At 50.6% G+C, this 25,473-nt stretch overlaps 1 protein-coding gene across 3 annotated transcripts in view; it reads left to right on the top strand.

Moving 5' to 3' along the window:
• Window positions 1-254: 254 nt before the first annotated feature.
• The window catches only part of LOC140427820 (NHS-like protein 1), a 135,294-nt gene continuing 110,075 nt past the window's right edge, over window positions 255-25,473 (top strand). For 2 of the 3 annotated variants that reach the window (XM_072513537.1, XM_072513518.1), the window contains exon 1: window positions 255-1,523. In XM_072513537.1, coding sequence (XP_072369638.1) covers window positions 1,316-1,523 — 208 coding nt within the window. In that variant the 5' untranslated portion in view covers window positions 255-1,315. The remainder of the gene's footprint in view (window positions 1,524-25,473) is intronic. The other variant, XM_072513526.1, reaches the window with a different exon arrangement.

Here is a 25,473-nt window from a genome sequence, read left to right as displayed (position 1 = left end):
ACGCCCTCTTCTTTGCAGCACTTTAGGAGTCAGGGTCAATTGGAAGTGGCAGATTCTCCCTGGCGGTAATCTGATCGGACTTTGTTCCTGCCTGGATTGTCACAGAATGGACTCTTTGCTTTCACTGTCAGTCAGTGTATATATACAAAAAAAAGGGGTGGAGCGGGTGAAGCTCAACACAGCCTCTGAAAATTTAAAAGAAAACACCTACGTGTAAAGCTAGTTTGTGATTCGGGAAAGTTAGATCCAGCACAGGAACTGGCAAGCTATTCGAAAACGTTCACGGTTATTATTAACTGCTGTAACTTTATTCAACTGGTGACCAGTTAGCCATGACTGTTGCGGAGAGAGAGGAGGGGTGGAGTTTGTGCAGACAGTTACTATGACTTTAGAAGCCCACATATCAGGTTTCATTAGGAGCAGTCACTCGCTCCTGTCTCTGTCTCTCACTCCCTCTCGCTGTCCCCTTCTCAACAGCGAATAGATTCCGCTCCAGTTGGGATGGGTCTTCCCAGTTTGTGTCTCTTTTGCGCAGCCCCATGAAGATCTTCACCGAAAGAGAAATGAGGAGCCCAGAAAAAATTCACAACGATGACTTGATGCTGCAAATGCAAAGGAACTCAAACCGACTTTTGTAGGCGTTCTGTTTGGGGCTGTGGTGCTGAGCAGTCAAGACGGCGATAGCCATGAACTGTGTCCAGTGTCGGGACGTGTCTTGTGCGGCGGCTCGAAGTGGATTGCTGATCAATTTCACCGGCAGGTCCCAGAGGAGAGACAGGGGGCACTGACGGGCTACCCTGCTGTTAGATCCTGTCACACACACACTGTGTGCTGCCCTCTTACACGCCCTACTTGTGTGCCTCTATGAGAGTGTCCTTTCGCCTGTTGCACGTGCATCCTGAGAACGAATGCGACAAGGATGGTGAAGTATTAACCTGCTGGGATTGTGTCCACGAATGCTGATGCAGGCTGACTCGAGCAGAGACCTGCATGGCTCAAGCTCAAGCTGAGTCTGTGGCTCCCGCCAGTCCCGAAAGATGTGCTTGTGTGAATTGGACATTCTGAATTCTCCCTCCGTGTACCCGAGCAGGCGCCGGAATGTGGCGACTAGGGGCTTTTTCACAGTAACTTCATTGCAGTGTTAATGAAAGCCTACTTGTGACAATAATACAACGTATTATTTTAATCTCGGCTCTTTTACTCCATCCTCCATTCCGCTTGGATTAGAGAGCCGCCTTCACTGCCCTGCGAGGATTTTGCAAGAGTGACTCTTCCTCGAAGCCCACATGTACATCGCTGCTCTTTGGCCGAAGCGATGAAGAAGGATTGCGTCTCGGCGTCATTCCAGAAGAAAGCCCGCCCCAGTTCCATTCCCCGCGCCGTGAGCTTTCTTCACTTCACCTCGCTGACCAAGCGCTCGCTGACCAAGCGCCAGTTCCGCAGCGATGGTGAGCTGGCCTCTGTTAGCACGCAGCAAGACAGCGACATCGATAACTGGACTTATACTCCGCTACAGAGAAACGGTAAGGGCAACGCCAAAACATATGCTGATTCAGCAGAATAAAAACAAAATGCTGGGAACACTCGGCAGGTCTGGCAGCATCTGTGGAGAGAGAGAGAGAAACCGAGTTGACGTTTTGAGTCCCATATGACTCTCGGGCGGCACGGTAGCACAGTGGTTAGCACAGTTGCTTCACAGCGCCAGGGTCCCAGGTTCGATTCCCGGCTTGGGTGACTGTGTGGAGTCTGCACGTTCTCCCCGTGTCTGCGTGGGTTTCCTCCGGGTGCTCCGGTTTCCTCCCACAAGTCCCGAAAGACGTGCTGTTAGGTGAATTGGACATTCTGAATTCTCCCTCTGTGTCCCCGAACAGGCGCTGGAATGTGGAGACAAGGGGATTTTCACAGTAACTTCATTGCAGTGTTAATGTAAGCCTACTTGTGACGATAAAGATTATTCTTATTCTTCTAGAGAGGTAGGAATGTGATGGGTTTTATGCTGTTAAAGGGGGGGGGGGGTCAGGTGGAGCAAACAAGGAGGTCAGAGAAAGATTAGAGAGCAGGGGAATCAAATGACAAAGATGTCATAGAACACAGGCAAAGAGAATGATAGTATTAAAGACACAATGCATTGATCTAGAGTAGGTGGTAATAGCAGAATAAAGGTAAAGCACTGTTGGAAAGCAGGATACAGACTGATACTTAGGGGGAATGGAAATCAAAATGGAGGGCAGAAGCCATAAGACCATAAGACATAGGAGCGGAAGTAAGGCCATTCGGCCCATCAAGTCCACTCCACCATTTAATCATGGCTGATTTCAACTCCATTTACCCACTCTCTCTCCATAGCCCTTAATTCTTCGACAAATCAAGAATTTATCAACTTCTGTCTTAAAGACACTCAACATCCCGGCCTCCACCGCCCTCTGTGGCAATGAATTCCACAGACCCACCACTCTGGCTGAAGAAATTTCTCCTCATCTCTGTTCTAAAGCGACTCCCTTTTATTCTAAGGCTGTGCCCCCGGGTCCTAGTCTCCCCTGCTAATGGAAACAACTTCCCTACATCCCCTCAACCTCCTAAAGTCCAATGAATATAATCCCAGGATCCTCAGATGTTCATCGTATGTTAGGCCTACCATTCCTGGGATCATCCGTGTGATCATCCAAGCCATGGTCTGAAGTTGTTGAACTCAGTGTTGAGTGCGGCACGCTGCAAAGTGCCTAATCGGAAGGTGAGGTACTGTTCCTGCAGCTTGTGTTGGGCTTCACTGGAACATTGCAGCAGGGCAAGGACAGAAACGCATGATAGGTAGACGGTGAATTGAAATGGTAAGCGACCAAAAGGTCGGGGTCATGGTGCAGACTGAGTGGAGGTATTCCACAATGTGGTCAATCAGTCTGCTTTTGGTGTCTCAATGTGGAGGAGGCCGCATTGTGACAATGGCGGGGCACGGTAGCACAGTGGTTAGCACTGTTGCTTCACAGCGCCAGGGTCCCAGGTTCGATTCCCGGCTTGGGTCACTGTCTGTGCGGAGTCTGCACGTTCTTCCCATGTCTGCGCGGGTTTCCTTCGGGTGCTCCGGTTTCCTCCCACAAGTCCCGAAAGACGTGCTGTTAGGTAATTTGGACATTCTGAATTCTCCCTCTTGTGTGTCCGAACAGGCGCCGGAATGTGGCAACTAGGGGCTTTTCACAGTAACTTCATTGCAGTGTTAATATACTTGTGACAATAATACAACTTATTATTATTATAATCTTGGCTCGTTTACTCCATCTTCCATTTTTGCATGTCATCCTCTTGCGTCACTGTCTCCTGGCAGTTCTAGCGGTGGCTCAGTTGATAGGACTCTCTTCTCTGAGTCAGAATGTTGAGGTCAAACTCTACTCCAGATACCTGAGCACAAATCCAGGCTGATGCTTTCCGGTCTGTACTCCGGGAGTGCTGCATTGTCGAGGGTGCGTCTTCCAGTTGAAACATGTAATCAAGAGCACTTCAAAATAGTCTCATGGGATCGTTTCGATCCATTAAGATGGGAATCAGGGCTTTGGTTTAATGTCTCATCTGAAAAAGTGTAGCACTGACAGTGCAGAAGCACCTCAGCACTGCAACGGGAGTGTCAACCTGGATGATGTGCTCCAGTCTCTGCGATGTAGCACAGCAATCTGAACGATCACACTGCACAATGAACTGATTGCGCAATTCAACGATGAATTAGAGGGGACATTGAGTCTTAAGAGTGGTTCTTGGACCCACAGCTTGTTGACTCCGCGGTGACTGCTGCACTGTGGGGCACTGTTGGCATGCAAAGGCCCAGGTTATAAATAAGGCAAGCTAGGACAGCACGGTGGCGCAGTGGTTAGCACTGCTGCCTCACGGCGCCGAGGTCCCGGGTTCGAATCCTGGCCCTGAGTCACTGACCGTGTGGAGTTTGCACATTCTCCCCATGCCTGCGTGGGTCTCACCCCCCACAACCCCAAAGATGTGCAGGGTAGGTGGATTGACCACGCTAAATTGCCCCTCGATTGGAAAAAAATAATTGCGTCCTCTAAATTTCAAATTAATGAGGCAAGCTGTGCTATTTCCATCCCTGTGATTATTGTAAAGAGCTGTGCAAACTGCAGCTGAGTGGGAAGTATGCGACCTTCAGACCGCATCGAGCTGCTTTTCCAAAGTTTCTAGTTTTTAGTTGGCTCATGTTGGGGCAGAGAGCCCACTGCTCACGCACAGCTGGAGCCTTTGCTGCATCCTTCAGTCAGTAGTGCCATGTGGATGATCCATCTCAGCCTCCTCCTGAGGGCCACAGATGTCAGTCTTCAGCCAACTCAATTCACTCCACTTGCTACCAAAATACGGCTGAAGACGCTGGATACTGCAAAGGCAATGGGCCGTGACCGCATCCCTGCAGTCGTACTGCAGACTTGTGTTCCAGAACTGGCCTTACCCCCAAGGAAAGCTTTCCCTGTCCAGCTGCAAAACTGACCGACTACCCAGTAGATGCCAGTTTTGAAACTGTAGGGGTGGTTTCTGGGTTACGGGGATAGGGTGGAGGTGTGGGTTTAATCTTGCAGGCTCTTGTGTGTTTGCTAGTTTATGCTCCAGATCGTTCCGCCCCACACCCCGCACGTGGTCTGTTCTTCATCCTTTGAGGAGAAAGTGACTATGTTCTTTATGTGGGGTGTTTGGCAGAGCTCCAGTGGTAATGTCTGTGACTGCTGAGGGCGTGCGTCCTGCTGCAAACACTGTGCACAATTTGAGCTTTGGTCGAGTTGGTGCCTCTGGATTTCTCTCTCTCTCTCTCTAATATTTACTTGCTTTCGAAGGATACTGCTCTTTTTGTTTGTTTGGAAAGCACCAGATGCAGAGATCCTGGGTGAACTTCTCCCAGGACCTGGGGCTGATATAAGAACTAGGAGCAGGAGTCGGCCATCAAACCCCTCGAGCCTGCTCCGCCATTCAATGAGATCATGGCTGATCTTTTTGGGACTCAGCTCCACTTTCCGGCCCTAACACCATAACCCTTAATCCCTTTATTCATCAAACAACTATCTATCTTTATCTTAAAAACATTTAATGAAGGAGCCTCTACTGGTTCACTGGGCACGGAATTCCATAGATTCACAACCCTTTGGGTGAAGAAGTTCCTCCTAAACTCAGTCCTAAATCTACTTCCCCTTATTTTGAGGCTATGCCCCCTAGTTCTGCTTTCACCCGCCAGTGGAAACAACCTGCCCGCATCTATCCTATCTATTCCCTTCATAATTTTATAAGTTTCTATAAGATCCCAAATGCCTCAGTAAAACCTTCAGAGTGTACTTGCAGCACTTCCTTTGAACACCAAGAGAGTGCACTCCAGCGCTCCATAGAAGAGTCGCTTTGGCAAGTGGGTGTCAGGCATTCTGGCTTCTCGACCAGCCCAATTTTCCTTTGTGTTCAGCTAAGGTGGTTGTTGCTTCAATGTCAGTATTTACGGTTCCGTGCTTCCCTCTCCCCTTGTCGATTTTAAAAGGATGACTTCTAAAATTGCTGGGCTTAGAAAAGTAATTAATTGTGGGAAGTGCTTTGAAAAATTCTGATGTGATGTGGTTTGGTAAACCCAGACATTTAATTATTTTCCAAAGCTATTCAGTGAAACCAACCTTTCAGTAATCCTTAAACCCTTTGTGCAATGTGTATTTATTTACCTGTGCACGGCTGAGTTACAGGCTCATCCATTCCTTATTGTCCTCTCCTATCAGGCTCACTATATTGCAACAAGTCAACAGCTAAATGGCTCGTACTGTTCATGCACAGGCCTGGTTGATCAAAGTTCAGAAAATGCCGTGGCCAGCCCTCCTGTGTTGACCGTGGACAGAATGAGGGAAGGATTGTTGCGGCAGAATGGAGTCCTTGCTGGCCATTGCGACCTAAGTGGTCAGTGTGGACCCCAGAAAGTCTTTTTTTTTTTAAAAATTCTTTGGATCGATGCGTTGCTTGGAAGGCCAGCATTTATTGCCCTCGAGAAGATGGTGGCGAGCCCACCTTCCTGAATAGCTGCAGTCCTTGTGATGTAGGAGTTCCAGAATTTTGACCCCGCAACAGTGAAGGAATGATGTCGTTTCCAAGTCAGGATGGTGTGTGGCTTGGGAGGGGTGATGTTCCCATATGCCTGCTGTCCTTGTCGTTCGAGGTGGGCTTGGAAGGTGCTGTCAGAGGAGCCTTGGTGAGTTGCTGCAATGCATCTTATAGACGGTGCACACGGCTGGCACTGTGCGTTGGTGCGAGTGAATGTTTAAGGTGGTGGACAGGGGTGCTGATCAAGTGACTGCTTTGTCCTGGATGGTCTCTAGTTCCTGGAGTGTTTTTGAAGTCGCACTCATTTCGGTAAATGGAGAGTATTCCATCATACTGAGCTTGAAAGAGGGCACCAGAACTGAGCCATAAACTCAATCTCGTGCGCACTTAACCAGCAGGTCGCACTGAAGAATGTGTTGACCCCCTTCCCAGTTCAGGAAATGCTGGTACAAATTGTTGTACCTCAGGAATTCCACCAATCAAAGCGATGTCACTAGGCATCAGTCAGGTGCGAGACCATCATGTCCTGACCCCCCCCCCCCCCCCCCCCCACCATCTCAACACCTCAACGGATCTGAGAGCAATCTTAATCTCCCAAATGTTGTCCCAGAAAAGATCGGCTCGCTGGCTGTGGACCATTTTGATGGCGATTAGTGATGTTAATTACATGTTTATGGTCGAGAAGTGAAGGACGTAGTTAAGTACCTAGAGGATGGTGGTTTGGAGCTTGGCTCACATGAGCATTGTCCGTGTACTGCAGCTTGATGACAGCGGTTGGGGTGATCTCAGGGTGAACAGTTTCCTCTTGTCCTGTAGAGTAGCTCCACTCTGGTGGGAATGTTCATGGAAATGGATGAAGTGTCGCGGCGAGGAAGATTGAAAAGAGATTTGGTGCGTTGACACAGCCTTGCTTGACCCCAGGCGCGCACTCCTGTTGGGTCTGTGGCAGACGCATTGGTAAGGATTACCGAGGTCCAGTCTGTCGTCGATGCATTCATGGCAGCAGGTGAAAGAATGGGCTTTAGGCTACACATGCGGATGGTAAAGATCCTTGACCAGCCAGTTCTCACAATGCAACCCTGATGATCAAGATCCACAACGAATCATTGGACAACGTGGATGATTTCTCATACCTTGGGAGCCTCCTCTTGACGAGGGAAGACATCGATGGTGAAATTCAACATCACCTCCAGTGTGCCAGCACAGACTTTGGCAGTCAGAGGAAAATGGTGTTTGATGAAAAGGACCAGAAACCCGGCACCGAGTTGATGGTGAACAGGGTTACAGTGCTACCTGTAAACATCAGAGACATGGTCAATACACAGCAGACCCCTTAATCCCCAGAAAATATCACCATCAATTCAAATTCAGTGGCACTCCAATATCTGTCTCCTCTCTCAGAACAACATCCCCAGTGTAGAGACACTGGTTACGGCGAATCAACTACGCTGAGCAGTCCTCACCACCTGCGTACCCAACACAAGACTTCCCAAAATGGGCTGTCTGCTCCGGGCTGTCTGCTCCGGGCTGTCTGCTCCGGGCTGTCTGCTCCGGGCTGTCTGCTCCGGGCTGTCTGCTCCGGGCTGTCTGCTCCGGGCTGTCTGCTCCGGGCTGTCTGCTCCGGGCTGTCTGCTCCGGGCTGTCTGCTCCGGGCTGTCTGCTCCGGGCTGTCTGCTCCGGGCTGTCTGCTCCGGGCTGTCTGCTCCGGGCTGTCTGCTCCGGGCTGTCTGCTCCGGGCTGTCTGCTCCGGGCTGTCTGCTCCGGGCTGTCTGCTCCGGGCTGTCTGCTCCGGGCTGTCTGCTCCGGGCTGTCTGCTCCGGGCTGTCTGCTCCGGGCTGTCTGCTCCGGGCTGTCTGCTCCGGGCTGTCTGCTCCGGGCTGTCTGCTCCGGGCTGTCTGCTCCGGGCTGTCTGCTCCGGGCTGTCTGCTCCGGGCTGTCTGCTCCGGGCTGTCTGCTCCGGGCTGTCTGCTCCGGGCTGTCTGCTCCGGGCTGTCTGCTCCGGGCTGTCTGCTCCGGGCTGTCTGCTCCGGGCTGTCTGCTCCGGGCTGTCTGCTCCGGGCTGTCAGCTCCCGGCTGTCTGCTCCGGGCTGTCTGCTCCGGGCTGTCTGCTCCGGGCTGTCTGCTCCGGGCTGTCTGCTCCGGGCTGTCTGCTCCGGGCTGTCTGCTCCGGGCTGTCTGCTCCGGGCTGTCTGCTCCGGGCTGTCTGCTCCGGGCTGTCTGCTCCGGGCTGTCTGCTCCGGGCTGTCTGCTCCGGGCTGTCTGCTCCGGGCTGTCTGCTCCGGGCTGTCTGCTCCGGGCTGTCTGCTCCGGGCTGTCTGCTCCCGGCTGCCTGCTCCCGGCTGCCTGCTCCGGGCTGTCTGCTCCGGGCTGTCTGCTCCGGGCTGTCTGCTCCGGGCTGTCTGCTCCGGGCTGTCTGCTCCGGGCTGTCTGCTCCGGGCTGTCTGCTCCGGGCTGTCTGCTCCGGGCTGTCTGCTCCGGGCTGTCTGCTCCGGGCTGTCTGCTCCGGGCTGTCTGCTCCGGGCGGTTACCAGGAGGGTAGAGGAAACATTTCAGCGACGTCCTCAAAGTCTCCTTGAAAAATGCAACAACCGATAAGTGAGACCGCCCAAACTGCAGCAGAAACATCCACGGAGGTGCCAACCATTTCAAACCTCTCTGACTGGCCCAGGTGGCGACCAAGGGCATACAGTGGAGGCAGTGGACTAAACTCTTGAGTGTTCCATCCACCCTCCCCACCAAATCGCTGCAACAGAGTGTGCAGATCCAGCATTGGACCTCTTCGTCACCTCAGGAACCACAACCCCGGGGTGGAAGCAAGTCACCCTCGGTCCCGTTTATCTTTATCCACCCTGTCTTTTCCTGTTAGTATCTTGAAGATTTCGATCACCCCTTAACCTCCCAAATTCTCGTGAAAACAGGCCTAATATGTGTAATCTCTCCTCGTAATTTAACCCCTGTAGTCCAGGTATCATTTTATAATAATAATCTTTATTATTGTCACAAGTAGGCTTACATTAACACTGAAGTTACTGTGAAAAGCCCCTAGTCACCACACTCTGGCGCCTGTTCGGGTACGCAGAGGGAGAATTCACAATGTCCAAATAACCGAACAAGCACGTCTTTCGGGACTTGTGGGAGGAAACCGGAGCACCCGGAGGAAACCCACGCAGACACGGGGAGAACGTGCAGACTCCGCACAGTGACCCAAGCCTGGAATCGAACCTGGGACCCTGGCGCTGAGAAGCAACAGTGCTAACCACTCTGCTACCGTGCCGCCCCTAGGTTTTGTAAACCTATGTTGCACTTCCTCCAAGGCCAATGTATCCTTTCTAAGGTGTGGTGCCTAGGACTGCTCACATTGACTCCAAGTGGGGGTCTAACTAGGGTTTTGTATAGCTGCAGCAAAACCCCTGTGTCTTTATACTGCAATCCTCTAGATATAAAGGCACATTCCATTAGTCTTTTTGATAATTTTCTGCATTTGTTTGTAGCATTTTAAAGATTATGCATCTGAACCCCCAAATCTCTTTGGGCATCTGCTGTACTTAATCACTTCCATTTAGAGCTTCCTGCTCCATCCTTTTTTGGTCCAAAATGGATAACCTCACACTTGCTTGCATTGAATTCCATCAGCCACAATTTTGCCCATTCACCTAGTCTGCCAATATCTCCTTGCAATTTTATGCTATCATCAAGACTGTCTACAATGCTGTCTAACTTTGAATCATGGCAAATTTGGATACCTGACTTTCTACACCATCATCCAAGTCATTAATGAATAGTGTGAATAATTGAGGCCCCAACACAGATCCCTGTGGTACACCACTAGACACCTCCTGCCAATTAGAGTAATTCACCACTATCCCCATTCTCTGTCGCCTGTCATTCAACCAATTTCCTAACCACATCAATAATTTGCCCTCGACTCCATGGTCTTCCCTTAGCAAACTCTTACATGGGACTTTATCAAATGCCTTCTGGAACTCCATATAAATAACATCATAGAACATACTGTGCAGAAGGAGGCCATTTGGCCCATCGAGTCTGCACCTACCCACTTAAGCCCTCACTTCCACCCATAACCCAATAACCCCTCCTAACCTTTTTGGACACTAAGGGAAATTTACCGTGGCCAATCCACCTAACCTGCGCGTCTTTGGACTGTGGGAGGAACCCGGAGCACCCGGAGGAAACCCACGCAGGCCCAGGGAGAACGTGCAGACTCCGCACAGACAGTGACCCAGCGGGGAATCGAACCTGGGATCCTGGAGCTGTGAAATCACAGTGCTACCGTGCTGCCCAATGTCTACACCCATAGACATTTCCCTGTCCACTACCTTAGTAACCTCTTCAGATAATTCAGTGAGATATGTTGGGCATGACCTACCCTTCACAAATCCATGCTGGCTCTCCCTTATCGACCGGAATTTTCCGAGGTCTTCACTTGCCCTATCCCTGATTATAGGCTCCAGCAATTTCCCCACCACAGATGTTAGATATTGCTGAGTACTGCATTTGCCCTCACTCGCACTGATGAAGCTCATTGAGGGAGGTGCTTTGTCTTGGGTGATGCTGGTCATCAGAGCACGAGAATAGCTGTTTGCCTATGAGCTTGCTGTTGGCAGCGTAAGGTTGTATGTTTTTTCAGCAACTTGTTGGCAGTCTGTCTGAATGCAGAGACAGACTGCTCTGCCCTCTAAGCCACAATTGAAAGTTGCTAAAAGTAGATAAAAATCACAATAAATTATCCACCTCATGCATTCGCTGATTCAAGCTTCTCTCCAAGCCACATTTCATAATATATTTAAGAACTGACATTCGCTTTCAAGAAAGTTTAACTGATGATAAAGAAAGCGAGAAAGCATCTTGGGCCATGTTACAAGTAATGTTTTCTAAAGCTCCTTTTTTAAACTGCTGAAGGAAATATTGACACAATCCCAGCGCTGAAACTTGTTCTGTTCAGAATTCTATAAACATCGCCAATTGTTAGCTTTCAATACGGAAATGACTGCATTTATAGACTGCCTAGTCAGTTCTTTGAAATGTAGAAAGGTCCTTCACAAGGTATATCAGTTTTGAAGCATGAAGGCCAATTTGTGCAGAGCAGGATCCCACAATGGAGTCAATGAGGTGAATGGCCGCTCAGTTTTGCTGCCATTGATTGAGGGAATGAAATGAAAAAAAAGTGAAATGAAAATCGCTTATTGTCACAAGTCGGCTTCAAATGAAGTTACTGTGAAAAGCCCCTAGTCGCCACATTCCGGCGCCTGTTCGGGGTGGGCTGGTACGGGAATTGAACCGTGCTGCTGGCCTGCCTTGGTCTGCTTTCAAAGCCAGCGATTTAGCCCTGTGCTAAACCAGCCCCTGTTGTTAACACTGCACCACTGGGAGCATTCCCTGCTCCAACTTCAATATTGCTATTGGGAGTCTCCATGCACCTGATGCAGGCATCTGGGGCCTCCGCCCCTAGCACTGCATTGAAAAGGCAGTGCAGCACTCAGTACAGCTAATGGTTGCTCAACATCAATCCAGTCAAGTGGGTAGAACTTGGAAGGCAACCTCCTGACACGGAGGCAAGAGCACTACTGGCAACCTCAGGATAGTTTTGGTTTTCGAATGGTTCAAAATTAAATTGATGTCTTGATAGGAACAGTCTCAGTGGTGATTTGGGAGTTGTGATTTGTGCTAAATGTGGTCACTGAGAGAGTACCTCATCTCCCTTTTGCTTTTAAGAGATATATATAGAAATGGTCTAGAATTGCGACTGCTGCAGTAACTTTCCTTTCCAGACACTGATCACACACGGAGGACTGTTTCAAAGATCTTTCCATTCAACCTGCAAAGAAATGGGGGAGGAGAGGGCAAGAGGATAGCTGAGGTGGTTGGAAGGGGCTGGTGGCACAGTGGTTAGCACTGCTACCTCGCAGCGCCAGGGACCTGGGTTGAATTCCGGCCTTGGGTCACTGTCTGTGTGGAGTCTGCACGTTCTCCCCATGTCTGCGTGGGTTTCCTCCAGTTCCGTCCCACAGCCCAAAGGTGTGCAGGTTAGGTGGATTGGCCATGCTAAATGGCCCCTTAGTGTCCAAGATAGGTGGGGTTATGGGGATATCCTCGTTTGGAGGTTTAGCAGACTTGATGGACCGAATGGCCTCCTCCTGCACTGTATGGATTCTATGGGGCATGATGAAAGAGGAGGATTCTGAAGGGGTGGGGAGGTAGCAAGGCAGAGTGCCATAGAGCCGGAGCTTTGAGTCTGTGCTGTTGGTCATTAAGCTGGAGCAGAACCACAGGTCGGAGGAGAAGGTGGCGTGCAGGGTGGGCTGTTTGAAATTCATTGTAACGAATGGCTCAAAATGCTGCTTAATCGCCAGGACACAATGGAATGTGGTCCGCCATTATTGTTGTGAGCTAACTGCCCCGAGTCCAAATAAGGTGTAAACCTGTTTGCGGAATCCATACTGTAAATGGCAACGGGCCCCTGAACCCTCGCCTGATTGCCTTATTAATGACAAATGCTTTGTCCCTGATTCGCAGATGGAGTTCATCCAGACTCTGTGATGCACTCACTCCATTCCGAGTCACAGCTGTTGACCATCCTGAGAGAAGCATCCAGGTTCCCCGAGAGTCTCAGCAAGTCTGTCGCGCTATTTCTGCGATTCCGGTTGAATGCCATTGGGGGGGGGGGGCGGTGCGTTTTCTAAAACTTGTTATCTTGCATTCCAACTGGTGGGAGGGTCCCGAGCCGTTGCTTCACAGTGTCAGAAGCACAGCCTGTTTCTGTGGTTTCCACTCCAACCAGCACGCACTCCTCACCCAAGGCAGCATCAGCTTGTGCCTTAACTGTTTCGAAATCATCAGCGTGAACAATCCTGTCAACAGCATTTTGAAAAACTGCATGGATTCATACGTAGCAGGAGCAGGCCATTCAGCCCCTCGAGCCTGCCCCACCATTCAGTAAGATCATGGCTGATCTGATTGTGGCCTGAACTCCACTTTCTTGCCTGACCCCAGAAGCCTTGGCCGCCTTGTCAATCGAACGTCTCTCCAACTCAACCTTCAAAATATTCAGTGACCCAGCCACTGTGCTCTGTGCAGTGAATTCCAGAGACTCTCGCTTACTGGTGTGATTGTCCGCCTGACAAACTCCGTGTTGCTGGTCATGGGTTCTTTCATGGCCGATGGCAGCACGGTAGCACAAGTGGATAGCACTGTGGCTTCACAGTGCCAGGGTCCCAGGTTCGATTCCCTGCTGGGTCACTGTCTGTGCGGAGTCTGCACGTTCTCCCCGTGTCTACGTGGATTTCCTCCGGGTGCTCCGGTTTCCTCCCACAGTCCAAAGACGTGCAGGTTAGGTGGATTGGCCGCGCTAAATTGCCCCTTTGTGACCAAAAACGGTTAGGAGGGGTTACGGGGATAGGGTGGAAGTGAGGGTTTAAGTGGGTCGGTGCAGACTCGATGGGTCGAATGGCCTCCTTCTGCACTGTATGTTCTATGAGCCCGATCCTAGAGCCGCACCTTCGACTGCTCACTTGATAGGTGTTTCCGGGAGCTGGGATCGCTCCTTGGACTCTCGGTCGCTGGCATTCCTTTCTCGGGCTTCTTTTCCGAGTGTCCTCAAAGGATTGTGCCCCTTCAGTCGGGAGGTTCAAAGACTAACAACCCACTGAGAGAAAAAATTCCTTCGCATCTCCATCTTAAATGGGATCTCCCTTATTTTGAAACTGTGGCCCCCTGCTTCTCGATTCCCCCACAAGTGGCAACCCCCCTCCCACCACCTCCCGGTCTAATCCGCTCTGACTGTTATATATTTCAATAAGATCACCTCTTATTCTTTTAAACTCCAATGAGTAATGGCCCAACCTAGACATAGAATTTACAGTGCAGAAGGAGGCCATTCGGCCCACCGAATCTGCACCGGCCCTTGGAAAGAGCACCCTACTTAAGCCCACACCTCCACCCTATCCCCGTAACCCAGCAACCCCACCTAACCTTTTTGGACACTAAGGGGCAATTTATCATGGCCAATCCACCTCACCTGCACATCTTTGGACTGCGGGAGGAAACCGGAGCACCCGGAGGAAACCCACGCAGACACTGGGAGAACGGGCAGACTCCGCACAGACAGTGACCCAAGCCGGGAATCGAACCTGGGACCCTGGAGCTGTGAAGCAAAAGTGCTAACCACTGTGCTGCCGTGCTGCCCTCATACCTGCTGAACCTTTCCTCATAAGGCGAGCCCTTCATCCCGGGAATCAGCCCAGTGAATCTTCTCAGCTGCTGAACAGACAGATTTTATTGTCCCCTTGTGAAGTGTGTAAATCAGGAGGCCTCGACCCCTGGTCTTGACGGATTTATGATGTGGAGATGCCGGCGTTGGACTGGGGTGAGCACAGTATGAAGTCTTACAACAGCAGGTTAAAGTCCAACAGGTTTGTTTCAAACACAAGCTTTCGGAGCGCTGCTCCTTCCTCAGGTTTATGGATTTAAACAGGGTGACAAATGACCAGCTAATCTGTTTCTGTGATGTTGATTGAGAGTTAATTATTGGCTAGGGCACCCCTGCTCTCCTTTGAAATGGTGCCCCTGTGACTCTGCATCCAGCCGAGCGGGCAGACAGGGGCGGCAGTGTAAATCCCATCCAAACGATGGCACCTGCGACAGTGCTGCAGCCTCTCGGTGCTCCGTGCACTCGGTTTAGATCCTGGGCGACCTGCATTCCAGGATTAAGAATGAAAACCGAAAACGCTGCGAATGCTCAGCAGGTCCGACAGCATCTGTGGAGAGCGAAACAGTTAATGTTTCAGGCCCGTGACCTGTCACAGAATTGTTACGACGCAGAAGGAGGCCATTCAGCCCATCGAGTCTGCACCCACTCTCCAAATGAGCGTTCATCAGAACTAGGAAAAGTGGGAAGTGCAATCTGTTTTGGACTAGTGAAATGGGAAGGGGGGGGGAACCGAAAGCAATGAGGGTGGACAAGATGGAAGAGAAGGATAGAAATCCTGTCGGCAAGATGAGCAGAACCTCCTCGCGGTGACCCGATTATATTCTGGATCTTTCCAGGTCTGATGAAAGATCATGGACCTCAAACATTAACTCTCTTTCTCCCTCCACAGGTGCTGCCAGACCTGTCGAGTATTCCAGCATTTCCTGTTCTGATTGCAGAATTAGGTGTCAGCCGCGACTCAATGGGTGGCATTGTCACCTCTGGGTCAGAAGGTGGCGAGTTCAAGTATCCACTCCAGAGACCTGAGCGTCCAATCTGGGCTCACATTTCGGAGCTGTGCTGAGGGAGTGGCAGCGGGCGGCACTGGTTATCACAGTGGTTAGCACCGTTGCTTCACAGCGCCAGGGACATGGGTTCGATTCCCGACTTGGGTCACTGCCTGTGCGGAGTCTGCACGTTCTCCCCGTGTCTGCGCGGGTTTCCTCCGGGTGCTCCTGTTTTCTCCAACAGTCCAAAGACGTGGGGCGGGATTCTCCGCTCCCGCGCCGGTTGGGAGAATCGCCTGGGTCGCCAGAATTTCCTGTGACGCCGGCCCGACGCACTCCCGCGATTCTCCCAAGCGGCGAGAACGGCCCCATCAAGTTCCGCGCGGCGCAGGCTGGAGAATCGCCCGAGACACCCAAAATGGCGATTCTCCGGCACCCCTGCTATTCTCGGGCCCGGATGGGCCGAGCGGCCAGGCCAAAACGGCGGGTTCCCCCCGGCACTGTCCACACCTGGTCGCTGCCGGCGGGAACGCTGGGGGGGAGGGTGGAGGGGGTATCCTGCACCGGGGTGGGGGCCTCAAATGGGGTGTCAGCCGCGATCGGTGCCCACCGATCGTCGGGCCGTCCTTTCTGAAGGAGGACCTTCTTTCTTCCGCAGCCCCGCAAGATCCGTCTGACATCTTCTTGCGGGGCGGACTCGGCGAGGACGGCAACCACGCATGCGCAGGTGACACCAGTTATGCGGCGCCGGCCGCGTCGTGTATGCAACGCCGCCTTTACGTAGCGACAAGGCCTGGTGTGTGTAAATGACGCAGCCCTGCTCCAAGCCCATTATCGGGCCCTGAATCGGTCGGGATGGGGGCCGTTTCGCGCCGTCGTGAACCTCGACGGCATCCACGACGGCGTGGGCACTTCGGCGCGGGAGCGGAGAATCCCGCCCGTGCTGTTGGGTGAATTGGACATTCTGAATTCTCCCTCGGTGTACCCGAAGAGGCGCCGGAACGTGGCGACTAGGGGATTTTCACAGTAACTTCATTGCAGTGTTAATGTAAGCCTACTTGTGACACTAATAAAGATTATTATTATCTTCTGGATGCGGTGTTAAACCGAAGCCCAGCCTTCTCTCTCCTCCCCCTCATTTGGCAATAATAGCTCCAGGGCATTCTTTTGAAGAGGCGCAAGTGGGAGTTGTCCCCATTTTTCTCACCAATATTCATGCCTCAATCAGCATTGCTTTGAAAAAAAAATAGGTTATCCAGTTCTAATCACACTTTTTCTTTGTGGGAGTTTGCTGTGTGCAAATAGGATCTCGCCTCAACCCAGCATTGCAGTGACTATACTTCAGTGGCGACCTCATGTCCCACCTGGGACGACGAGCAAGGGACCTTCACCCTCAGTGGCTGTGAAGTGCTTTGGGACACTGAGGTTGTGGACAACGCGAAAACAATGCAAGCCTCTCTCTCGGATTACCCAGGGACTGGCCGCCACGCTATCTTCTATAATCTGCTGGCAGATTTCGAACACTGCAAATTTGTCGGGGGCTGTGGAACGCTGATTTTGCAGCGGAAAAAAACAAACCAGGAGCTGCCTGCCAGAAACCTAATTAATAGAACAATATACCAGCAGCTTTTACTTATTACCCAGTTCAAGAATGAACGGACTGCAATTATTTATGTGCCTCCAGCTTTCACTGAAACACTTTGCGAAGGAATTTTGCTAAGTTTAGGGTTCGGTTGCGATGGAGTTTCTTCACATCCGTTTGCGTGCGATCGAGTTACAGGTTGCCTTTGTAAAACAGAATTGTTTCACTCCACGGCAGCAATGAAAGGTCACTCATCAGGGGTACCTGTTCTGCCTGATGTGGGGTTATGCAGCACCAGGGTGTGAGTCAATGGAGGAGTTTCTCCGAAAGATGTCTTCGCCGATTCAAGACTGGGACTGATAGGTAAGGGTCACCTGGGAGTATTGATCAAAGGGGGGTAAATGCAGTTAGGATACAGATTCCTCAACCTCTGACTGTATTTGTGCAAGGGGTTTGAAGGACTGAATAGTTTATTCCTGTTCTTGTGCTCAGCCAGCTGACCGAGAATAGCTTTTCTCGGTGTTAGAGGTGCGACATAATTATAACCTGCCCAGCCTGTTCACCACCAACGCCCTTGAATAGGCTTCCAATTCCCTTGTCTCCACATAGTGACTCTTTCAGCCACCTCAGTCCTGCTGTCTGGAATTGCCTTCCCAAACCTCTCGGACTGTCAAAATCCCTCCTCTCCTTGAATCCCGCCTCCTGATAGATTCTCCTAATAATCCCTTTGTGCGGCCTCATCGCTGTTTTCACCCAGCGTCTCTGCGGAGCACCATGAGGCATTTGTCGCGTGGAAATGTTTACATAAAATGCAAGTTGCTGTTGTGGTCTGCCACACAGATTTTGAAGGTCCTAGATTCAATTCCCAATGTCTCTCCCAGTTAGACGATGTTAGCTGAGGCATCTGTATTTGGACTCTGGGATAAGGTGAGAAAATCGTACAGGTTGCCCACTCCTACGTGCGAGCAAGTGGCTCCAATTGCTGGGAGCGTACACGTGGGATGAATGCTGGATATGAATGGTAGCCGATCGGCTCAGCGTGCCTCAGATTCGGAATTAATCCCGACACGCCCAGTGCAGTATGGGGGTCAGTGCTGCACTGTCGGAGGGGCCAGCCTTCCGATCAGGCGTTCAACCAAGGCCCTGTCTGTCCAGCCCACCCTCAGGTTTTACTTGGTTTCCTACCGTGCAGAAGGAGGCCATTCAGCCCATCGAGTCTGCACCGACCCTCCAAAAGAGCACTCTACCTGGGCACACTCCCCCACCCTATCCCCATGATCCCGCCTAACCTGCACATTCCTGGACACTAAGGGGCAATTTAGCGTGGCCAATCCACCTAACCTGCACATCTTTGAAATGTAGGAGGAAACCGGAGCACCCGGAGGAAACCCACGCAGTCACGGGGAGAACATGCAAACTCCACACACACAGTCACCCAAGGCCGGAATCAAACCCGGATCCCTGGCACTGTAAGGCAGCAGTGCTAACTACTGTGCCACCCGAACAACAACATTGTAACAAGTTTACAAGGGTGGACTAGATCCTGTTGATATCATTTTCAAGAAGAGCTGAGAAATGCTCCCCGATGCCCTAATCAATATTTATCCCTTAACCAATTGCACAAATCCTTTTATGGGCTCATTACGCCGTTGTCCTTGCGAGCAGAGCTGTAGCAAAAGGACAGGGCAGGCTAGGAGGCAACTGATCCAAAAAGCGAAATACTGCAGATGCTGGAAACAAAAGCAGCGATTTCTGTTTTTGCTGGGGGCTAGCTGAGCTGGTTCGGGAGTACCTGCACCCAAACGGCTTTGCTGCCTGCCTTCAACCACTTGAGTGAGGAGTGGGAGCTGCTTCTATTGGCAGGACATTCCTACTTGTCCTGCCCCATCCCCACCCTCACCCCTCAGGTTCTCAACAATAGTCGGGGGGGGGAGTCTCGGGGGACAGTCAGGAACACAGCTCGACGGGGCTGAGTTCTTGTAACGGGCTCCTGGTGCACTGGAACCAGGAATCAGTGTACAGGAACCCTCCCCTCCTCCCCACCCTCCAAACAGGGAGCAGCAGCCGCCCTGCAAATCGCTCTGACATCCCTCTCTTCGAAATGCCTCAAAAATGTTCTGCCTGAAAGGTAACCGCCGCGCAAAGTGTAAAAGTATGCTTCGCTTTTCTGTTCTTGAGAGGTTTTTTCTTGGGGAAAAAAAAAGGCTCCTTGGCTTTTAAAACGGATCAATCTGACCCCTGGAAACATTCCTGGAAACTTTCCCGAACCAGTCGCTGGGAAACTAATATTCCTGCCGCTGGGCTGGGAATACTTTTTGTGTGTGTGTGTGTGTGAATTCTTAACCAAAATGGACAAAGGTATTGTGGTTCTACCGGCCTGTTTTATTCAAGCGCGGGGACTGCTTGTGAGAGATTGCAGCAGGATTTTAATCCTTTCCAGCTCCTCGAAATTTGTATTTATTCATCGAGTTATTGTGTTAAGACTGTGCCTTTCGTTTACTGCGGGGAAGCCTTTGAATCGGCGATGAACGTGTTCAGAGACGGGAACCTGTGCAGCTGAGAGCTGGTGTGCAGCAAGTGTGAGAGACAGCAATGTTTTACATGGGTTTGCCATGCCAGCCTGGCAACCCGTGAGTGATGTTCCCTCAGCACACAACTGGGCTTTGCTTTCTTTCAGTTTATTTACTCCTTGAGGCACGATCAATTTGGCTGGCGACGAAGTTGAATTCAAACTGAGGCTTTATTAGCATCTGAAGTGTGGCCCTCCTACAGCAGCTGACGAAATGGCTGCTAGCTGGAGGCCACGCATATTCATAACCCGGCTCCTGGGCGGAGCTAGCATGCAGGGGCCCAGGTGAACCTGTAGTGCAGGTTCCACCGTACAACCCTTAATATAGGAACACAGTGGTTTACCACACTCCTGTGGTCAGTTTACCCATTTCTCCTCTCCCCTTCCATGTATCCCCCCCCCCCCCCCCCTTACGTATGCCCTTCCGCGAGCTGACCGGCAGTATCCCAGCAAGCCCTGACGCTCAACTGGCTGTTCCACCCTCGCCGGGATGGGAAAGGAATACGCCAACCATTAATTTTCTTCTTGGACTTGCCGCCTCCCCGCCCCGCACTTTTCCACCAAGCTGCATGCTGGAGTGGGAACAGGATAGAAAGAACCTGCATTTATAATCACCCCTTTCGCAATGCCTCACCACGCTTTGCAGCCAATCAAGAAGTCCAGTGACTGTTGCATTGCAAGAGATACAGACGCTAACTTGTGCACAAGGGCAGCTATGTGATGATCACCAGGTTGGTCTGTTTTTAATTGATGTTGGCTGAGGGCAGATTTTGGCCCAGGACATCAAGGTGAGCACCCCTCTTTTTGGAAATAATGCCACGGGACCTTTTACACCCGCCCAATATAGGATTGTGCCTGAGTTTGGCACAGTCTCATGAGTATTTGGATGGGAGGGGTGGAGCAGTGGTTAGCACTATGGCGCTTGAGGACCTGGGTTCGATCCCGGCTCTGGGTCACTGTCTGTGTGGAGTTTTGCACATTCTCCCCGTGTCTGCGTGGGTCTCGCCCCCACAACCCAAACAGATGTGCAGGTTAGGTGGATTGGCCCTGAATTGAAAAAAAAAAGAATTGGGTCCCCTAAATTGATTATTAAAAAAGAGTATTTGTGTGGTGCCACATCCCAAGTTGCAGGGAAGAGGCCAGATTTTTTAACGGAGTTAGAACAGAGCTCTGAGTTGCTCTCTCAATCCAATCCCCGTTTCTCCAGCCTGCTCACATAACTTCCAAATTCCACATCTCTGATGCAGGCCTGATAATTCTCCTTTACACCCTCTCCTGGGGAACATCAGCTAACTGAGCCCAGTCCTGGGGGCTTGAAGCTGGGACTCCCTGATCTCTGTGGCTCAGCTTCAACATCGGACAGTGCTGCAGTCAAGCAAGTACTTGTTTAAATTTTAATAGCAGTAACCCCCCCCCCCCCTCCCCCATCTACAGTTGCAGGCCCCAGCTCTTGCTGACTGCATGAAGGGACGAGCGAGAGGCCTACGTAGCTCCAGATTCAGTGGGGAAATAAAGGCTGATATTTTTGTTTTATGGCGCAGTAAATGGTTTTGCAGTCTTGGCAGAGGAGAAGGGGATTTGTTTGCCTCTATCCGGCAGTTGTGTGCAGAGTGCTGAGATTCTTGACAACATTCTTGGGATTCTGCGCTTGGCAAATATAGGTCCTCCCCTGGTCTGAACAGGGCAGCAGAATGTCTTTTTGCTGAAGTGAAAGCATTATTTGAGTTCTCCCTCTTGCTCCAGCCGCTCAGGTCGATGTGCTGTTGGGAGGGGATGCAGTGCGTCGTGACGAGGCATACACTTGCACACACCACAGTAAATCTTTACGTCTGATCGCAAATTTCATTACGCAGGATTATCAGGCGCCCTTAGGCTTTGAGGAATTCTCATTTACTGAGGGTACTGAGGAATTCTGACAGCGCAGTGTGCAGTGTCTCTATCTCTGAGCCAGAAGCCGCAGGTTTAAGTTCCGCCCAAGGGCTTGACGACCAAGAGAGGCGTGTTCATAACTGGGCCAAATAGGTTCAATATTGACCTGTCAAACCTTCCACCAATGCCAGGTGGAGACAGTACGAGAGATTCCTGATAAGCCATGCGATGGAAAGAAAATATCCTTGGGGAGTTCAGTTGGCTGGATGGCTGGTAGGGATCAGATTGGTGCCAACATCAAAGGATTCAATCCCCAAAACAAATGGGGTACGATTTGTGACCTTCATTCTTGGTCCTATCTGTGGTGGAGGTCAAGGCGCCGTGGGTTGCACCTGCCTTTGGGCAGAGAACCGAAGAGGAACTATGGATACTTCATGGATGCTCATTGTAGAGAAAGGGAAAGATATCCAGGGAGTCTTGTGCAATTTTTATAACAAGGGAGATGTTGACAAAGTGTTCAGGCATCACGGTGTAATGCAGAACCCTGCTTATTCAGCCATGCAGCCAGTCTTTCAGAGGCGTTAACTGAGTTACGAAGCCCCGCAGGTGGCTCGGCCAGAGGCGGGCCATGTTTCCGGCCACTGATGCACCAGACCCCTTATCTAGCATTGCAGCTCTTGCCTTGCTGGCTACATTATGATGAGATCCAAGCTCCAATACCGGGGGTGCCTCGGGCCTCACCATTTAGGTGCAGTTTAGATACACAGCCAAAAATAGACTAATTGGAATGTCTAGACCAGAGTGTCCTATGTAGCAGTGTTGCTATCGGAGCAGTATTGGTCATAGAGGTTTTACAGCACTGGAGGGGCCCTTCTGCAGGAGCATCCTGATGGCACATAATGAAGTGTTATCTATGCAAGTGCTGTAATCCCTGAACACGCCTGGGTGTACACTCCTGCACATGGCGTCTGCTTGCTCACGTGGTATAAAAGATCACATGGCACTATTTCGGAGAAAAGAAGAAGAGATATCCCCGGTTTCCTGACCAATATTTGATCGTCAGCCAACATCACTTGTATCTCATTGCTGTTTGTTGGAATTTGCTATGTGCAAATTGACTGTTGTATTTCTTTTAGTACAACAGTGTGGTGACGAGGCCCTCTGCTCATTTCTCCATGCCTTGTGGTCCTGCACTTTCCTCTTCAGTTGCATGGAAGAGCCTTCCATTTTAACTTCAAAGAGCAATTTGACTAGCGCAGAGAAAACATTAAAAAAAATAAAAAAATTTAGTGTACCCAATTAATTTTTTCCTAATGGGCAATTTAGCGTGGCCAATCCACCTACCCTGTACATCTTTGAGTTGTGGGGGCAAAACCCACGCAATCACGGGGAGAATGTGCAAACTCCACACGGACAGTGACCCAGAGCCGGGATCGAACCTGGGACCTCGGCGCCGTGAGGCTGCAGTGCTACCACTGCGCCACCGTGAAATGAAATGAAAATCGCTTATTGTCACAAGTAGGCTTCAAATGAAGTTACTGTGAAAAGCCCCTAGTCGCCACATTCCGGCGCCTGTTCGGGGAGGCTGTTACGTGCTGCCCGATGCTCTCGCTCTTCTGCCGTCACTGTAGGAAATTTGCTGGGAAGGCTGAGAATGGGCCCCTTACCTGGGCGAATGGCGATTGGTGGAAGGGCTGGGCAGCCACCCCTTAAGGTCACAGATGACCCCACATCCTTTCTAACAGTGATGACAATTCAGAAGATCGTAATTTGCTGCAAATTCTCAATTGGGGTGAGATGCAAGTCTGTTTGTCTTCGAACGGAAGTCCTCAGACGCCTGCAATGTCTTTCTTTATTCTTTCGGGACATGTCTACGTTTTAAGGCACATTCAAATTCCCAAATGTTATTGGAATGGACAAAATGGGAAGAATCGTTTTCTTTTTAAGTTAAACCAATTTCTCCCTTTCAGAGAGGTGGGATGAGCACAAATCTCAGCAAACGCCCATCTCCAGGGAGTACATCAACGATCAAGTTGTGCACGGGAAGATCCCACAAACCATGTTTCCTGCATTGCAATAGTGACTACTCCTCAAAAAGTACTTTATTGACTTTTTAAAAATTCATTCACGGGCTGTGGGTATCATGACTTGGCCAGCATTTGTTTCCCATCCTCAATTGCTCTTGAGAAGGTAGTGGCAGACTGCTTTCTTGAACTACTTGAACCATTGCGGTCCACTTGGTGTTAGTCCACTTGGTGTACGTACACTCACAGCGCTGATACGGAGAGACTCCCAGGATTTTGACCCACTGACAGTGAAGAAACGGTGATATAATTCCAAATCAGAATGGTTGTGGCTTGAAGGGGACCTCGCAGGTGGTGGTGTTCCCCTGCATTGCTGCCCATGTCCTTCTAGGTGCTACAGGTCAGGGGGTTGGAAGGTGTCGTCGAAGGAACCTTAAGATGCTACAGTGCATCCTGTAGATGGTACACACTGCTGCCACTGTGCGTTGGTGCTGGAGGGAGTGAATGTTTAAAGTGGTGGATGGGGTGCAAATCAAGTGAGCGGCTTTGTGCTGGGTGGTGTTGAATCTCTTGACACATCCAGATGATTGGAGAATATTCCATCACACTCCTGACTTGTGCCTTCTGGATGGTGGTCAGATCTTGGAGAGCCAGGAGGTGAATTACTCACTGCAGAATTCCCAGTCTCTGACCTGCTCTTGTAGCCACAATATTTATATGGTTGGTTCAGTTAAGTTTCTGGTCAATGGTAACCCCTGGAAGTTGATGGTGGTGGATTCAGCTGTAAAGAGCTTTGAGATATCTAGTGGATGTGACGATCACTATATAAAGGCAAATCCTTTTTTCTCAATGAAACTGAGGAACTCCCACGCTTCGAAGGACCCATGGAATGTTCAACGATGAGTAGGGGCTGGTTTAGCACAGTGGACTAAATAGCTGGCTTGTAATGCAAAACAATGCCAGCAGCGTGGGTTCAATTCCCGTACCAGCCTCCCCGAACGCAGGTATAGCACTTAACAGGAGTCGCGCAGAAAGACCGACCTAAATTCCAGGGACATAGCGCGAACCATATAAACCAAGAAAAGACAAAAAGGAAATGTGCACAAGGATAAAAAGTCAGATTAAAAGGTGAACCGAGCTGGAGCTCATGAAAAATGCAGCCACCCCCGTGCTCCCATCACGTGACCCCTTGAGGTTTGATTCTTAACATGAACCGTAGCTGGGAATTCCTGATTCAGTTACGGGTTGAAAGAGAATTCTGGCCAAATCACCTTCCCCTTCACGATGCTGTCCCCCATTGTTACATCGCGTTCCATTGTCACATGGCCTCAAGACGAGACCTGCTTCCCCCTTGGGCCTCACAACAGATCAATTTGACAACCTTTTTATTTCCGAAACCTCATGACTATCGTCGCAGTCAGTTTATAAAGCAGACTCTATGACCACAGAACATCCTAAAGCAGCTTCTATCCACTTTTGCAGTGTAGTCAATGTAGTATTATGGTACAAGGTGTCATCACTTACTGGGCAGCATAGTGGTAAGCACAGTTGCTTCACAGCTCCAGGTTCCCAGGTTCGATTCCTGGCTTGGGTCACTGTTGATGTAGTATTATAGTACAAGGTGTCATCACTTACTGGGCAGCACAATGGTTAGCACAGTTGCTTCATAGCTCTAGGTTCCCAGCTTCGATTCCCGGCTTGGGTCACTGTCTGTGCGGAGTCTGCACGTTCTCCCCGTGCCTGCGTGGGTTTCCTCCGGGGGCTCTGGTTTCCTCCCACAGTCCAAAGATGTGCAGGTTAGGTGGATTGGCCGTGCTAAATTGCCCTTATGTGTCCAAAAAGGTTAAGTAGGGTTACGGGGATAGGGTGGAGGTGTGGGCTTGAGTAGGGTGCTCTTTCCAAAGGGTCGGTGCAGACTCGATCGGCCGAATGGCCTCCTTCTGCACTGTGAATTCTATAAAAGGCAAATTTAGGACTCATCTCAGAACATCCCTTGGACAGAATAATGACCTTCAGGCAGAGGAGTGGAGGCAGAATTCCTGGCATCATTTAAGGGCCAGTTTGCTTCTGAGAAGTGGGGAGGAAGGGGGGCATTCTAGCTTTCTGTGATAGTTAGTCCCTGTGATATTGCTCTGGATTACATCAAGACTTTGACATTGAAGCTG

Source organism: Scyliorhinus torazame, chromosome 1 (assembly GCF_047496885.1).
Source record: "Scyliorhinus torazame isolate Kashiwa2021f chromosome 1, sScyTor2.1, whole genome shotgun sequence".
NCBI lineage: Eukaryota > Metazoa > Chordata > Chondrichthyes > Carcharhiniformes > Scyliorhinidae > Scyliorhinus > Scyliorhinus torazame.
The sequence above is the reverse complement of the archived record's forward strand: the minus strand, read 5'-3'. Positions and strand labels throughout refer to the sequence as shown.